Here is a 16,721-nt window from a genome sequence, read left to right as displayed (position 1 = left end):
CCATTAGTGTGGTATATGCATATATAAGGAACAATTTCCAGGATGGCTTGTTCAAGGAAGGAAAAGAGAAAAAAGTAAGAGACAGAACAGTATTATGGTGTGCTCCACTGATATAGAAAGAACACATCCCTGTGTGCTCATCTATGTAAAATATATCTCTAGAAGTTTCCCAAGAAACTGGTGACAGTGATGCCTCTGGGAAGGAAACTAGTTGCCTCAGAGATAGGGGTAAGTGGGACACTTAGTTTTACTAAATGCCCTTAAATTTTGTACAATGTGCATACCTTTTTGATAAATATATTATTTAGAAAAGATGGGTATTAGTGTCATATAGTTATGTATTTGAATCTCAACTGACTACTTTCTAGATGTGTGATTTTAGGAAGATTCCTTTAAAAAATATATCTTCTCTTGGGACTTCTCTGGAGGTGCAGTGGTTAAGAATCTGTCTGTCAACGCAGGGGACATGGATTCGAGCCCTGGTCTGGGAAGGCCCCACATGCTGTGGAGCAACTAAGCCCATGCGCCACAACTACTGAGCCCGTGCTCTAGAGCCCACGAGCCACAACTACTGAAGCCCGTGCACCTAGAGCCCATGCTTCGCAACAAGAGAAACCACTGCAATGAGAAGCCCGCTTACTGCAACAAAGAGTAGCCCCTGATCACTGCAACTAGAGAAAGCCCACGTGCAGCAATGAAGACCCAATGCAGCAAAGAAAGAAAAAAAAAATCTTCTCTACTTTTGGAAATATAAACCAAATTGGATAAATACACAGAAGAAAATAAGTCATCTATACTCCCACACTCAGAATTAGCCACTGTTAATACCTTTGCAAGTATGCTTTCCTTTTTTTAAAGAAAAATGATTACTTTGTAAAAATGACACATAGTTTAAGAATTCAAACAATGCAGGATGTACAAAAATTTGAAGTAAACACCCCCAATTCTACCATCCAACAATGGTAATGATGGTTGTCACTTCCTAACCAACTTACTTGGTGCTTCTAAGCCCCGCTTTTCCTAATCACAGACTTGGCATGAAGAGAGAATGAAATAATCAATGTGAGGAAGACAGCAGTGCACCTGGCAAGAAGGAAGCAGTTCATAAAAGTCAGCTGTGATTGTTGATATTACAGGACATACACTGCAGCACAGTTGGTGATAGCACAGTCACTTATCACCAATATTATTTGCATAGGACTGAAACCAGAACTTATGACTACTGAAAAACCACCTGATCGGATCCCTCTGTGGGACTGTTGCTGAGCTAGTGGGTCAGAGGTGTTGGGAGGAAATAATCAGTTGATTGATGAGATGGAAAATTGATGATTATATGGATGCATGATTAGACACAGAAAATCATCCAATGATTATAGAAAAGAAACTTGCTCTTCAAAACTCACCTAACAGTCACAGGAAGATATAAAAGGGAGAGGTTTTCAGTAAAAGCAAAGGGTGATTTGATCACTTTAGTAAGGAAAATATAAGATCAGAAGGAAGTCCTAAATGCTAAAATTAAGGAACCCCCATTTTAGGACAGCTTGACCTGCCACTACTGTTCAGAAACCAGAAGGCCATAAAGTAGAGGTGCCTATATAAACTTTAAAACATTATTTATACGTAAATAGCATTTTGTAAATTCAGAAAAACTTTCACAAATTTCACTATATATTCTATTAATAAAATGCCTTTCAGGGGCTTCCCTGGTGGCGGCGGTGGATAAGAATCTGCCTGCCGATGCAGGGGACACAGGTACGATCCCTGGTCTGGGAAGTTCCCACATGCCGCGGAGCAACTAAGCCTGTGCGCCACAACTAGTGAGCCTGTGCGCCACAACTACTGAAGCCCGCGTGCCTACAGCCCACGCTCTGCAACAAGAGAAGACACTGCAGTGAGAAGCCCACTCACCGTAATGAGGAGTAGCCCCCGCTCGCTGCAACTAGAGAAAGCCGGTGTGCGGCAACAAAGACCCCACACAGCCAAAAAAAAATGCCTTTCATGACTGTACTTTCCCCAACAGAAAAAATCATCAGAGTCATAGTACCACACAAGAGTAGAGCTGAACTGAATTTTAGAGGTTTAGTTTAACACCTTCATTTCATAAATGAATAAACAGACTCAGAAAGATTAAGCAACTTACTGAAGGTCAAGTTACTAGTTACCTGCAAAATCTAGATGAGGACTAAAATCATATGACTCCCTGTTCAGTAGTCCTTCCATAATTCATCTATCAATTATTGAATATATATGTCTCCTATAGAATGAAACTGCTTCTAAATCAACATGCAAATAACATATGTATTTTTAGTAAGCTTGATCATTTTTTCTATAATTACTAATATATAGTGTCTTTCACATAGTATACAAATAGTATTATCAAAATATGGCTTATGAAAATGAGGCCCAAATTATGCATTTACTTACAAATATGACAAAAAGAAATGACATGGGCATAATATACCCTAAAGAATGCTGAACTGGAAGTCAGTAGACCCCTGGGCATTCTCTTCACTTCTCTGAGCTTCTATTTCCTCATCTGTAAAAGGTGAAATGAAGGGGAGAAGAAGAACTAGATCTCTCAGGCTGCTTGTGGATAGAAAGTTGCATTTCAAGTATGTTAAATATTTTTATTACAAAAAATTATATTTTTATTATGAGAAAATTCAAGCATAAACAAAAGAGAATAGCATAATAATGCTTTATATTCTCATTACCCAAATTTAATAATTAGCAAAACTTTTGCCGTATTTGCTTCATCTATCTCCTTCCTTTTTATTTTTGCTCAAGTATTTTAAAGCAAATTCCAGGGGAATTCCCTGGCGGACATGGCGGTTTCACTGCCAGATCCTGCAAGCCGAGCAGCGGCACGGCAAATAAATAAATAAACAAACAAATAAAGCAAATCCCAGAGCTCCTATCATTTAATCTCTCTGCATTTTAGATTCATCTATAAATAATGTGAACATAACCACAATGTCCTTGTATTAACAAAATTAACAGGAATTCCTTAGTAAGATCTAATGCCCACTCTAAATACATGTTCTCCTGATTTCCTCAAAAATGTGTTTTTTTTTTTTAACAATTGGTTTATTCAAATTACAATTCTCAGTCAATTTTTGATTCAGGGAGACACAATCCAAATACCTAGCAAGGTTTAAGATTGACATCTATACCTAGTGTTTAAGCAACTGACCATATTGTGATTATTACTATTGAATTTTTCTTCATCCCAAACTCAATTTAGAAACATTCTAGTGTTGTGAATACTCCCATCTATGTCAGAGTATGGCTGTCAGATAGTTATTGACTGAAAATCAGCAGTGATTGGCAAAAATTATGTCTATACAGTGCACATCAAGTGGTTTGTGTCAATGCACGTGAAGTAAAAATTAGCACTACATTGATGGTAACCAGTCAAGAAACAATGTAGATAAAGACAAGCGACAAGATTCAACTGGACTTGCCATGTGGGAATGGTCTGATGGAATAAGTAGAATGCCTACACTGGAATGTCAATAAATAGAAAAGGCAGTGCCAAGTCCCGACATGTGTACATCAAGGTGCATGGCTGATGAAACATTAAAGGAGATTGGGATATTGCCACTGTCTCTTTTTACCTGTAGACTGGCAAGTACACTTAGGAGACTCTTTCTTTTGGTCTTTTGGTCTGTAATTAAACATATATTTACTCCAGCAGGCAGTAAGCACCTTAATTCACATGCTTACTTAGGTCTGAAATTTAAGGGTTAGCATATAAATGGAAATTGAATTACAAAATATTACTTTTTTTATTGTTTCCTAAAAAAATAGCAGTCAGGCAGTAAACACTGTTATAGAATACATCCTTATCTTTCCCTTTTGTTTTTTCAGGGTTTCAAAGGGAGAAACCTTCAGCACCTTCACATATCTGTTTTTGTTTTTGTTTTTTTTAGTTTTTAAAGGAATCTCCATACAGTTCTCCATAGTGGCTGCACCAATTTACATTCCCACCAACAGTGAAGGAGGGTTCCCTTTTCTCCACACCCTCTCCAGCATTTATTAACTTTTTAACGATGGCCATTCTGACCAGCGTGAGGTTATACCTCATTGTAGTTTTTTTTTTTTTTTCCCCCCTGGTACGTGCGCCTCTCACTGTTGTGGCCTCTCCCGTTGAGGAGCACAGGCTCCAGACGCGCAGGCTCAACGGCCATGGCTCACGGGCCCAGCCGCTCCACGGCATGTGGGATCTTCCCGGACCAGGCACGAACCCGTGTCCCCTGCATCGTCAGGCAGACTCTCAACCACTGCGTCACCAGGGAAGCCTCACATATCTGTTTTAATGTCAAAACCTCAGCCTTGAGGACTTCACTTGGCTTTCCAGTTTCCTTAAGTGTTCAAATACCTAAATCTTCAAGTCTTTTTTTGTTTTGCAATTGTCAGTTGACTATAATAGAGACAGTGAGTTCTTTATATAATCGTTACCAAGTCCAAGCTTGCTCTGCTCACCGCACGACAGGCCAATGAATCGGAGACGAGGTGTTGAGGCAAGGAATACTTTATTTGGAAAGCCGGCAGACCAAGATGGCAGACTAGTGTCTCTGAAAAACCATCTTATCTGGGTCTGGATGCCAGTTTCTTTTACAGAATCAGAGAGGAAGAGGCAGTGAGGAAGTAAAATAAAAGGGCAACCAGTCTTGCAAAACATCTGGAATGGCCAGCCTCGGTGAGGGGACTGTTGGTTTCCTTTTTCTTGCAGCCATTCACAGGTGGGCAGCGTTCCCTGAGGCAGGCCATTATGTATGATTATAGTAACAAAAGGAACGAAAAGCAAAGGTTAAAGTCAAAGAAACAGATCCAATGTGGAGTCCGATTTAGCTCTTCCCTGTTACTTATCACTCCCAAAGTAAGGCACACTAATCTGCTTTATCTAAGTCTGCACATGGTCTAAGAATTCCACATAAGTTTCTAAGGCTGGTATGAAGCAGGGTGATGCTCCCAGGAGCCTGAAAACACCGATTTGACAACTCAACAGTTATTTACTGAGCATCTACTTCATGAAAGGCACTGTGAGCAATACAGAGATGACCACGATCTTCAGGAGCTCTCCATTAATAGGGAAGACAGATTACATACAATCATAACATAATGTGAAATGTGCCAAGTGCTGCAAAGATTCACAGTGTAGGGAGAACACAGTTTGGGACACATGACTGTGGGGCAGAACAATCTTCTTAGACGAGACTGTATTTGAACAGGGGAATGACATGATTAACAATTATATTAGCGATATGATTTAGAAAGGCTACTTTGGAAGGTGACGAATTGAAGGAGGGAAAGATCAAAGGAAGGAAAACAAGTAAGGCATTGCGATAATCCCAGAAAGAGTCAAAGAGGGCAAGATCTAGACAATGGTGCTGGTAATGAAGTGGAGATGACAGTGTGAACCAAGGAGGGGTGCTGAGTCTGAAATAGAGATTGAGAACTTACCAGCACCCAAGTGAGTGCGGAAGCCTCGGTGGTTGGTCAGGTCCCCAAAGGAGATAGGCTGAGAGAAGAGATACAGTCCTTGAAGACTGTTTATATTTAAAAAATAAAAAATGGAACAGAAGCCAAAGAAATGGAGAAGGCGCATGATTAGAAGAGAACTGGGGGACTTCCCTGGTCGTGCAGTGGTTAAGAATCCACCTGCCAATGCAGGGGACACAGGTTCAAGCCCTGGTCCGGGAAGATCCCACATGCTGTGGAGCAACTAAGCCCATGCGCCACAACTACTGAGCCTGCGCTCTAGAGCCTGAGAGCGACAACTACTGAGCCCGTGTGCCACAACTACTGAAGCCCCTGTGTTCTGGGGCCCACGTGCTGCAACTACTGAAGCCCACGCAACTGGAGCCCGTGCTCTGCAACAAGAGAAGCCACCGCAATGAGAAGCCCGCGCACCACAACGAAGAGTAGCCCCCATTCGCCACAACTAGAGAAAAGCCCACACACAGCAACGAAGACCCAAAGCAGCCAAAAATAAATAAATAAATAATAATAAAAGAAGAGAACTGGGGAAATTCCTGGGCGTTCCAGTGATTAGGACTCTGTGCTTCTACTGCAGGGTTTGATCCCTGGTTGGGGATCCCGCAAACTGCAAGGCACGGCCAAAATAAAAAAATAAATTAATAAAATAGAAGAAAATATACTGTCACAGAAGCTTAGAGAAGATATAGGCTCAATAAGGTAAAGAAGAGGAGGCAATAGAAAGGAGATAAAGAAAGGCCAGTGAGGGTGGGCAGAGAAGACATCATGAAGACATCATGTGATTTATCAACTAGGAATTTGTCAGTGACCATTCAGACACAGATTTCAGTCTAAATGTGATGATAAAGAAATGCAGGCAGGGAAGACAGTGTGAGAGAAGGCAAAGAAGACAAACTTCAGAAGAAAGAGAACTGGAGAATAACAGGTGGAGGTATAACTAATGGGGAAGGGTTCTGAAAGAAGTGGGAAAGATGAAGGCCCCATGTTTCCTCCAAGACAGCAGGACTAGAGAAACCCTCTTTCCTACAGAGTCTCCCATCTCCTGACAGAAAGAGCTGGTGGTGACCAAGAGTGTGGGGATGGTGTCACTGCAGGGCCATTTTAGTGACAGCATCCATGAACAATGAAAACTAAAGCACAGACCTGGGCTGGGGGGACTCAGGTATGGAAATCTGATTACCATCTTATTCGTTACCTACAAGTTACTAGAATCTTCCTAGATCCAAGACCATCAAGAATCTCTCTTGCTTAGACTTCACACTATGTCTAGTCCTTTTTATTGGGCCTGGGTTCTTGGACAACAACTCCAGCCTAAATCTGTGGATCTCATATTATTCAAGAAATCTGTATTTAAATTAAAATCCCAAACTTTCATCTTAGTTTTTCCTTATTTTTTCATGCTGCATGGTGGCACCTCTGTCCACTAACTGATAATATCCTCTTCATCAAGAGAAACTTCTTGAATATATAACACATTCCACTGGCCTAACCGAATTCGTAGTCCTGGTCAGTCAGGACTCCCCTGACTTGATGCTACCAGCCAAAAGCCAGAAGCCCTAATTTCTTCATCTGGAAAATGTGAGCTTGCCCTAGGCAATATCTAAAGTTCTGAGTAGCTTTAAAATCCCATGATTCTAGAACATATGTATATGTATAATTGATTCACTTTGTTATAAAGCAGAAACTAACACACCATTGTAAAGCAATTATACTCCAATAAAGATGTAAAAAAAAAAAAATCCCATGATTCTAAATCAACACTGCATAGAACTTTTGTTCTTTTCTTCTGGTTCAGGATTTTTTAGTGTAGTGTTTCCTTATGAATATATTTATTTCTGAACCAATATCTAAACTTGAGATTTTTAAAATATGGCAGAAAGGATGTGAGATGAACAACAATATATTCCTTTTATCAACGGCTTACCTCTCTTCATTGTTTTCCATCTGATTAGGGAAAGCAGCAAAGTCTAGTAGTAATTTAATGGCATCAAGGTATCCATTGTTACAGGACCAGTGCAAAGCTGTCCTTCCCTACAAACATAAAGAAAAATCAAGTACATCTGGTGTCAGTATTTTTGGACACATAGTTATTTATGATGACTCAAATATATAAACACTTCTCTCAAGCTGCTTAATTACAAAAAGAGAAAATATTAAGTATACAGTGGAAAAAATGGACTGTATCTTAACCAAATGATCAAAATTAATACTATGTTAAGAGGCATCAAATGTCTCCAGAAGTGATACCCTGAGAATTCAATATCACTTATGCAATATTCCAACCCAAAATGTAAAACTTGAATCTAATTATGATGAATCATTAGGCAAACTCAAATTGAGTGAAATTCTATAAAATAAATGGCCTGTATTCTTAAAACATTTCAATGTCATGAAAGATAAAAAAGGCTTGAAGCATTGCTAGAGATAAAAAGGAATACTTCATAGTGTTAAAGGCGTCAAAGAGGAAGATATCACAATCCTAAATCTGTATGCACATAATAGCACAGCTTCTAAATATACAGGATTAAAACTGACAAAATTGAAAGGGGAGATAGTCATATCCATAATCACAGTGGGAGATTTTTAACCCATCTTTACAATAGTTGATAGAACAAATAGATAAAAAAGCAGTAAAGATACAGAAGGCATGAACAATACAATGTAAAATTTGAACTAAGTGATATGTATATAAAACATTGCATCGAACAATGACAAAATTAGTACCCTTTTCAACTATACATAGAACATTTACCAAAATCAACCAAGTGTGGGGATATGAAGAAAGCCTCAAAAGCTTTTGAAAGATTAAAATAGTTCAGAGTATGTTATTTAACTACAGTAAAATTTAAGCTACAAATCAGTGCGGTAGGTAGAATAAGGAACTCCCTTGCAAAGATGTCTACATCCTAATCTCTGGAATCTATAACTATGTCATATTAAATGGAAAGGGGGAATTAAGGTTGTAGATGGTATTAAGGTTACTAATCAGCTCACTCTGAGTTGGGGAGATTATCCTGGATTATCCAGGTGGGCCCAATATAACCACAAGTGTCCTTATAAGTAAGTGACAGAGAGAGGCAGAAGGTGAATGCCAGAGTGATGTAGCGTGAGCGAGACTCAGCCAGTCACTGCTAGCTGTGAGGAATGCAGCCACAAGCCACAGAATGTGGGCAGCATCTAGATGTTGGAAAAGTCAAGGAAGCGGATTCTCTCCTAGAGCCTTCAAAGAGAATGAAGTCCTGCCAACACCTTGGTTTTTAGGACATTTTGGACTCTGACTTCCAGAACAGTAAGATAATAAATTTGTGTTGTTCTAAGACACTAAGTTTCTGGTAATTTTTTATAGCAGCAATAGGAAACCAATATAATCAAAAACAAAAAGATAATGAGAAAATGCCCAACTGCCTGGAAATTAAATAATACACTTCTAAATAATCTATGGGTCAAATAATAAATCAAAATGGAAATCAGACAGTGTTTGAGTTGAATGATAGTGATCGTACAATTTATCCAAATTTGTAAGATGGCGCTAAAGCATGCTTAGAATAAGAAACATGCTTAAATACATATACTGAAAAAAATATTGAAAAAAATCAATGATTTAAACTTTCATCAAAGGAATCTTTTAAAAAATATTAAATCAAATCTGATGGAAGCAGATGGCAGGAAATAATAAAGATAAGAGTAAATGCCAATGAAATAGTGAAAAACTTAAAATATAGAAAATTAAAAAAGACTGGAGTCCTTTGAAGAGATGAATAAGCAAGACTGAAATTTTTTAAAAAAAGGAAAAGAGACAATATGTATTACCAATGTATGGAATGAATAAGAGGAAATCATTACAGGTCTTACAGACATAAAATAGAAAACAGAATGTATGATGAACTTTATGTGAATACATTTGACATTTTTAATAAAATGAATAAATTTCTCAAAAAAAATGCAACTTACCAAAGCTGAACAGAAAATGATTAGAAAATCTGAATTGTCTTTTTAATTATTAATGAAGCTGAATCAGTTATTAACAACCTTTGCACAAAGAAAACCCCTAGACCGGATGACTTCAGCAGGGAATTCTTCCAAACATTTAAAGAAGAATTTAACACAATCTTACACAAATTCTTTAGGAGAATAAGAAAAGAGGGACTACTCCCTAACTCTTTTCATAAGGTCAATGTAACCTTGCTACCAAAACATGACAATGTAAGAAAGGAAAATTATAGGTCAATCTCTCTCATGAACAGAAATGCAAAAATATTAGCAAACAAAAATCCATCAATACATATATTTCAAAAATATATCATAAGTAGGACAATGTAATCAATGTAATTCACCACATTAATAGCAAAGAATAGAAAAAATAACATAATCATGTTGATAGATGCAGACACAGTATCTGATGAAAATTAAACAGCTAATTGTGATTTAGAAGAACTCTTAGCAACCAAAAATATAAGAGAATCTATAGCAAACATCACATTCAATGGTGAAATATTTAAAGCTTCCCCTGAGAAGCCACAATGACTTAAGGATGTCAGCTATCACCAGTTCTATTGCATTGGCGGTCCTAGCTAGTTCAATAAGGCAAGACAAAGAAATGAAAGTCATAAGAATTGGAAAGAAAGAAATAAAAATGTTATTGTTCACAGACAGCATGATTGTTTATTTGGATAGTCCAAAACAATACACATGAAAACTAACAGAAGTGGGAAGTAGCTTACATAAGTAATATACTACTTATGTATGAACTTGTAAAAAAAAATGTAAAAGGTACAACAAAGTATAAAAGATGCATTTCTAATAACATTGGTATAGGGACCATATTTTACACATTTTTCATTATGTTACTTTCACATATAGTAACAATCTTGATAAATACTTATTCAGTGAATTAATAGGGAATATATTTTCTGACTTGGAAAACATAATATGCTAGTATTTTTAAAGAGTTAAAGTAAGTAAACTAACAAAATATGTCAATATTGGCTAAACTGAGAGAAATCAATACACTGCTACATAGCTGAGGGAAGCATAGATTAACCTGTGTGTTTTAATAATTGGTGTGAAAGTATATATCAGAGCCTAGTCACATTCATATACCATTCATTACTTTGATTCAAAAATCTCACTTACATGAAATTATTCTAAGAGAATAACCCAAAAGGAAAAAGTTAAATGCGCAAAGATGATTAATGCAACATGTTCTATAAATAATGAAAAAGTATCCAGCAATAGGAAGTTACTGATTTAATTCTAAAGTCTAGGTTACAGGCATAGCTTGGACCTGACTCCCCCGCAATACTCCCACCACTGTTGTCACCTTAGGGTAATTATTTAAGCTCCATGAGCTTCAATTTCCTCCTCTGTAAAACAGGGATGATAATAGTAACTACTTTATAGACTTGCTGTGAGGAGTGAATTAGTTATTTTACAGAAAGCTCTCAGAACTTTGGAATATTAAGCATCCATGATTATGAAAAAAATTATATACCAATTGAAAAAGTACTGGTGATAATTCTGAGGGAGCAAAACAAAATGTGGTTTGTAAAATCATATGATATATATATTTATATACCTATAATCATATGCCATATATATATTTTATAAAAGTTATCAAACCGTTCCCGTTCTATATGACGACTTTGTTAAATTATATATGCATATATAGGCAAGGACTAGAAGAGAACATGGACAAATACAAATCACTTTTAATTAACAGATTTGTGAGTGATCTCTTCACTTGGTAAATTGTTGTCTTCCTTAATTTTAGTTAACAAAGAGGCAATGCTCCAAACACTTTGGAGCAGACAATATAAAAAAGACGTAGAATTTCTACCTCTTTGTCTTGAATGTTAGGGTCTGCGTTATTTTCCATGAGCACGGCCATGCAGTTGATATATCCCCCATATGCAGCGCACTGCAGTGGGGTTCTTCCTGCATAATCCTGCACATTTGGGTTGATCTTATTTTCTATCAATATCTGGCAGACATCAGCATTTCCTCCCAGCGCTGCCCAGTGTAGAAGAGAATGTCCATCTTGGTCGACTAGATCTACCCTTGCTCCACCTGAAAAAGCAAAAATATAATGAAAATGTACAGAGAACATTTATCAAAAAGAAGTTTAAAAAATATAACAACAGTCCTTTAAACGCTTTACTCTCAGCAAAAAGCTTTCATGTATATCATCTACTTCAGATTTTTACAATAAGCCTCTGAACTGGTCAGGGTAGGACTCCTTCCCCTTTTACATAAAGTGAAACTGAGGATCAGGCAGGTGCAGTGACTTTTTGCAAATCAAACAGCTACTAACAGGTGGAGCTAGCAGTGAACCTTGAGTTTCCTGATGCCAGGCTCTTCCCTCCATCCTTCTACCCAGGCAGCTCTCTGCCATGTAAAGCTATATTTCAAAGGCGAATGGAAGGGCTTCCCCAGTGGCACAGTGGTTGAGAATCCGCCTGCCAACGTAGGGGACTCGGGTTCGAGCCCTGGTCCGGGAAGATCCCACATGCCATGGAGCAACTAAGCCCGTGTGCCACAACTACTAAGCCTGCGCTCTAGAGCCCGTGAGCCACAACTACTGAAGCCCGCGCGCCTAGAGCCCATGCTCCGCAACAAGAGAAGCCACCGCAATGAGAAGCCCGCACACCGCAACGAAGAGTAGCCCACTCGCCGCAACTAGAGAAAGCCCGCATGCAGCAACGAAGACCCAACGCAGCCAAAAATAAGTAAGTAAATAAATAAATAAAATAAGTCTATTAAAAAATAAGGTGAATGCAAGAAATCCTACCTTTTGAGAGTGACTTGTTAGGAGCACTCTTATAACTCAAATAACTAACCTTTGATGAGTGTCTGAATCACATCTTTGTGTCCCATCTCACAGGCTCGGAAAAGTGGAGTATGTTTCATGACATCAGTAGCATCTACTTGAGCATTATTTTCCAATAATAACTTCACGGTGCTGACATGGCCAGAAAGGGCAGCAGCATGTAAAGCTAAAAAGGGAGCGAAAGAAAGTGAAGAGCTTCCAAATAACAGCTTTACCTTTTTATTATACTATGTGTCTTCTTCACTTTTGATTTTCTCATCATTTTGGCTAAATGCAATTTAATCTTCAGGATTCTCTATTTTTTAACTTTAACAGATTTCTATCTTTCTTTCTATTCATATGTATTACTCACACTTTTCCCCTTTCCTTCTACCTTTCTCATCTCACTGTTTTCTTCCTTTCCATCCTGTTGTTCTGAAATGGTCTCCTCAGTTACTAGTTTATTATCTTTTCCTCTTTCTAAGAGAGTAAGAGAACAAAAAAATGACAAAGAGAAATGATTTAAATGATGCAGGCAATTCTGCCCACAAACCCACTCAATTAGTATATGTCCCTGACAGGTTGTGTGACGGGACCGTCAATCTACTGTTCCTTCAGTTGGTTACCTGTGCTGTTCCTGCAGTTGGTCTGTGTACCCACATGGTACTGAGAGTATGTGTATCTTACTGCACTGAGTGCATTTTTCATACAACATGACTCCAAATGCAAGTCAGCTATTTCCTCAGGGCGCAATTTCAAAAACAGCAATTCCTTTCAAGATTGGAGAAAAAAGTGAGATGGAATGTAGTCTCCTCTCTGGTAAGGGGTTTGAAAGAGTAATTTTGACTATGTGTGAGTTTCACATTACGCTGATCCCTGCCTACATTATTCCACTCTAGTGCTTATGTCATCACTCTTTAGATTACTCTTGAAATTCTATTTAATTCATCACTCTAAATTCTGAATTTTTCAGGATAACTGTCTAGAGGCCTGGGTCAATTCATCCTAAGGGTTATGGCTCTATACTGTCTAGGATAATGTTTCTTTCATAAAGTGTGATCCATGGACCAAACCTGGGATGCCTATGAAATGCAGATTCCTGGGGATTTGTTCAGAAGCTATTGCGGACTGGGTACTAATATAATGCTGGGAATTCAGCAGGGAACAAGATAGCTAAGGTTATATTCTCATAGAGGAAGCAAAACAAAACAAGATAAGAACACCGAAGTAATAACATTTAAGTATTAGATGGTGGTGGATGGTATAATTAAAGAAGTAAAAAGTATTTTGATATATAGAGTGACTGGGGGATTACTTTTGATTGGTGGTTAGGGAAAGCCTTGCTAAGGTGCTGACATTTAAGTTGAGAGTAAATCATAAAAAAGAGACAGCAAAGCAGAGATCTCAAGGGAGAGTAGTCTGGGCAAAGAGAACAATGAGTACAGGGGTAGGAATGAATCTATGTGTTTAAGGAAGGCAAAGAAGCTGCAGCACAATGAGTGAGAATGAGGTAAGTCAGAAAGGTAGAAAAGGCCAGACCATAAATGGCCATACAGGTCAGAGTGATGGAAGACACTGAAGGGCTTTACGTAGCTGAGTGATATTCGATTTATGCTTTCAACAGATCACTCTAGCTGTTTTGAGAATGCATTATAGTAAATTAGAGTGTAAGCAGGGAGACCAGTTAACGCTAGCGCAGTTGACTGGGTGAAAACAGTGGTGGCTCGAACTAGGGTGACAGGAATGGAGATGGAGAGAAGCAGAAAGATTTAGATTATATTTTGGAGGTGGAGTCAACAGGACTTCTTGACAGGATTTGATGTAGGATCTCTATATAGTCTGGGAACAGCCCTAGTAATTCTAATGCATACTTTAGTAATTCTAATGCATACTAGAGAGTTTGAAAAGCCTGACCTAAATGGCTGAATGTTAGTTTGGCCTAGACAAGATTCAGATGGGTGTGAGAGACTTCAAAAATCTGAAGTGTGTCATATGGAAGACAACGCAGAGTGGAACATTCAGTTTGACAAATTTTGGCTCAGTATAAGGAAGCGCACCCTGATAGAGTGAGATTAAGATGGAAGTAATGGGTTCTCTATATTGGAGCTGTTCAACCAGAGGCTGAAAGACACTGGGGAGATGTCTTTGGTGAAAAACACTGGTGAGAATGTTATAAGGCAAATTAAGGCATGATATATCTGTGAGAGTTCTGTGATTTTCACATTTAAGAGCATAAGAATGCTTTTTTTTCCTCCCATATGAAATTTTATACAACATCCAACATATAAAATAGTTAAGAGTTGAGTGGTTCTGACTAAAGTAGGGGTAGAGGGTTACTCACTTAAGCATTTACCCCTCAGCAACATTTCAGGTACCTCTATAGGAACGTGTTGCTCTGAAGAACATGGTTTGGAAAACCCTGGACTAGATTTAATTTTAAGGTACTTTTTACTTCTGAAATTCTACAATTATGTAATGTGGCTTCAAGTATGCAGCAGATACTCTTCAGACAAATATCAATGTCAAATTTTTAAAAAACAGACAAAATTTCAATTAAGCATAAGATAGAATTAATGATATTAAAGGAAATTCCCCATTTCTGACTTTTTTCATTTATTTTAAAACAATCTTAGACTACTATTGCTGCTCCCTCTTTGAAAAAATACCACAAGTTTACCTAGGAGCTTTAAAAATTATTTTCAATAACTTTCTGTTATGGAAAATTTCAAACATATTCAAAAGTAAAGGCAATAATAGTCCAATGAACTCAATATTGTCATCACCCAGATTCAACAATTATGTGTTGGCTAACCTTGTTCCATCTAACTGCTATCCATTCCCCCACTTCTGATTTTTTGAAGAAAATTCTAGAGTCATATGCTTCCGTTTGTGAATATTTTAGTATGTCTGAAAGACAAGGATTCTTTTTTTAAACACAACCACTGTATCAGTCAGAGTATCTCTCATATAACTCTAACAGATAGAATTCAATATGAAGAATTGCTACCTTTGTACTGAAGAACTGAAAAAGCAAAAAGGGAACAGTAAGGTATCACAGAGGCAGTAAATGCAGAAAACGGCGAGCAATTCTAAGACTGAGGAAGCAAAAAGAAGAGGATGGAATTATTACAACTTTAAACGCTCAGAAGAGGCACCCGGCAGAGCCGAAGCTCAGACCTCAGAGGAGGGGCTTTGCTTGGCTGTTGCGGGTATCTCTGAGGAGGGTGCTCTTTGGCGGCTACCGTAAGTGCTGGAAAAGCTGCAAAGTGAAATTAACTGTTGCCACTGGAACAAGCTCTCAGTACTCTGTTGTGTGAGACTTACTAGGGTATTGCTGACAGAACGGGAAACAAAAACAAGAATAGGAAGCAAACAGGAAGATGCACTCCCCTGCTCCTCTTCCAGCTTTCCAGTCTCCCTGTACTGCCCCCTATGGGCTGACTCCCCTGCTGGCAAAGAGGGAATGTGGTTTGCAGAGCCCCAGCCTCAGTCAAGCAAAGAAAAGATAGGCCCATTTTCATATCTAAAAAATATTAACAAAAGCTTTGTAATATCAAATATCCAGATAGTGTTCACATTTTCCTGAGAGCTTTATAATTTTTTTGTAATTTATTTATTTGAATCAAGATCCAAATAATACCCATATATTGCTATTGATAAGAACTCTTTTTTAATTAAGGCAAAACAACTCTGTAGAGGGATGATGGAAAGGAACTCACCTGCATAGAATAGAAATGTCAGGAAGGTATCTCTGACATATAATAAAATCTCCTTAGGATAAAGAGCCCAGGGAATGAATGAATTTGAGAGGAATTTATGTCTCAACCCCAACCATGATGCACATTAGAAAGGCAACTTTGGTCGACAGAATGCAAGTATCCTAGCCCATACTTTATTAAAATACATGAAAAGTTAAACAAAGAGTGATGCTAGTGATAAAGACTGCATACTAATACAAGTGTGACAAAAAAATTAAATATTCAAATCATTTATAAGCTCAGTGTCCTATGTGTCTGTACAATACTCCTTAAGAAGCTTAAGGTCTATTATGAAGCTTTGGTATAGAAATATTCAATACTTTAAAAAGTTAAAGGCTTTATCAAAATTGATATTACCTAAAAACTCTTTTTAAAAAATTAGAAGGTGAGATGGTCTCGGTATAGGGAGGGAGATACGAGGTGTAGCAACTCCATTCCCCTCTGTCCCCCAAGTGCTACATCAATAGTGTCGGTGGTCAAGAAAGATCTTATCCAGGATAACAGGTAGGTGCAAACAGCTCTAGTATGTTTCTACAAATAAAAAACCATAACATTGAGAAGCTCATAGCTGAGGTTTTCTTCTGTTCAGTGTTGTTGTGCTGTTGTGTGATTTTCCTTTCTCTTTCTGACTTGCAATTTGGATATACAGGTGTCCC

The 16,721-nt window shown here is 38.0% G+C and overlaps 1 protein-coding gene across 4 annotated transcripts in view; it reads right to left on the bottom strand.

Moving 5' to 3' along the window:
- The window catches only part of INVS (inversin), a gene marked incomplete at its 3' end in the record, with an annotated part of 142,460 nt that overhangs the window by 43,162 nt on the left and 82,577 nt on the right, over positions 1 to 16,721 (bottom strand). For all 4 annotated transcript variants that reach the window (XM_079927066.1, XM_079927069.1, XM_079927068.1 and 1 more), the window contains exons 9-11: positions 12,339 to 12,494; positions 11,339 to 11,568; positions 7,427 to 7,533 (exon numbers count right to left, since the gene is read on the bottom strand). In XM_079927066.1, the coding sequence (XP_079783192.1) occupies positions 7,427 to 7,533; positions 11,339 to 11,568; positions 12,339 to 12,494 (493 nt within the window). The remainder of the gene's footprint in view (positions 1 to 7,426; positions 7,534 to 11,338; positions 11,569 to 12,338; positions 12,495 to 16,721) is intronic.

The sequence above is a fragment of the Stenella coeruleoalba genome, assembly GCF_951394435.1.
Source record: "Stenella coeruleoalba genome assembly, chromosome: 7".
NCBI classification, from domain to species: domain Eukaryota; kingdom Metazoa; phylum Chordata; class Mammalia; order Artiodactyla; family Delphinidae; genus Stenella; species Stenella coeruleoalba.
This window is presented reverse-complemented; position numbering and strand designations above follow the sequence as displayed.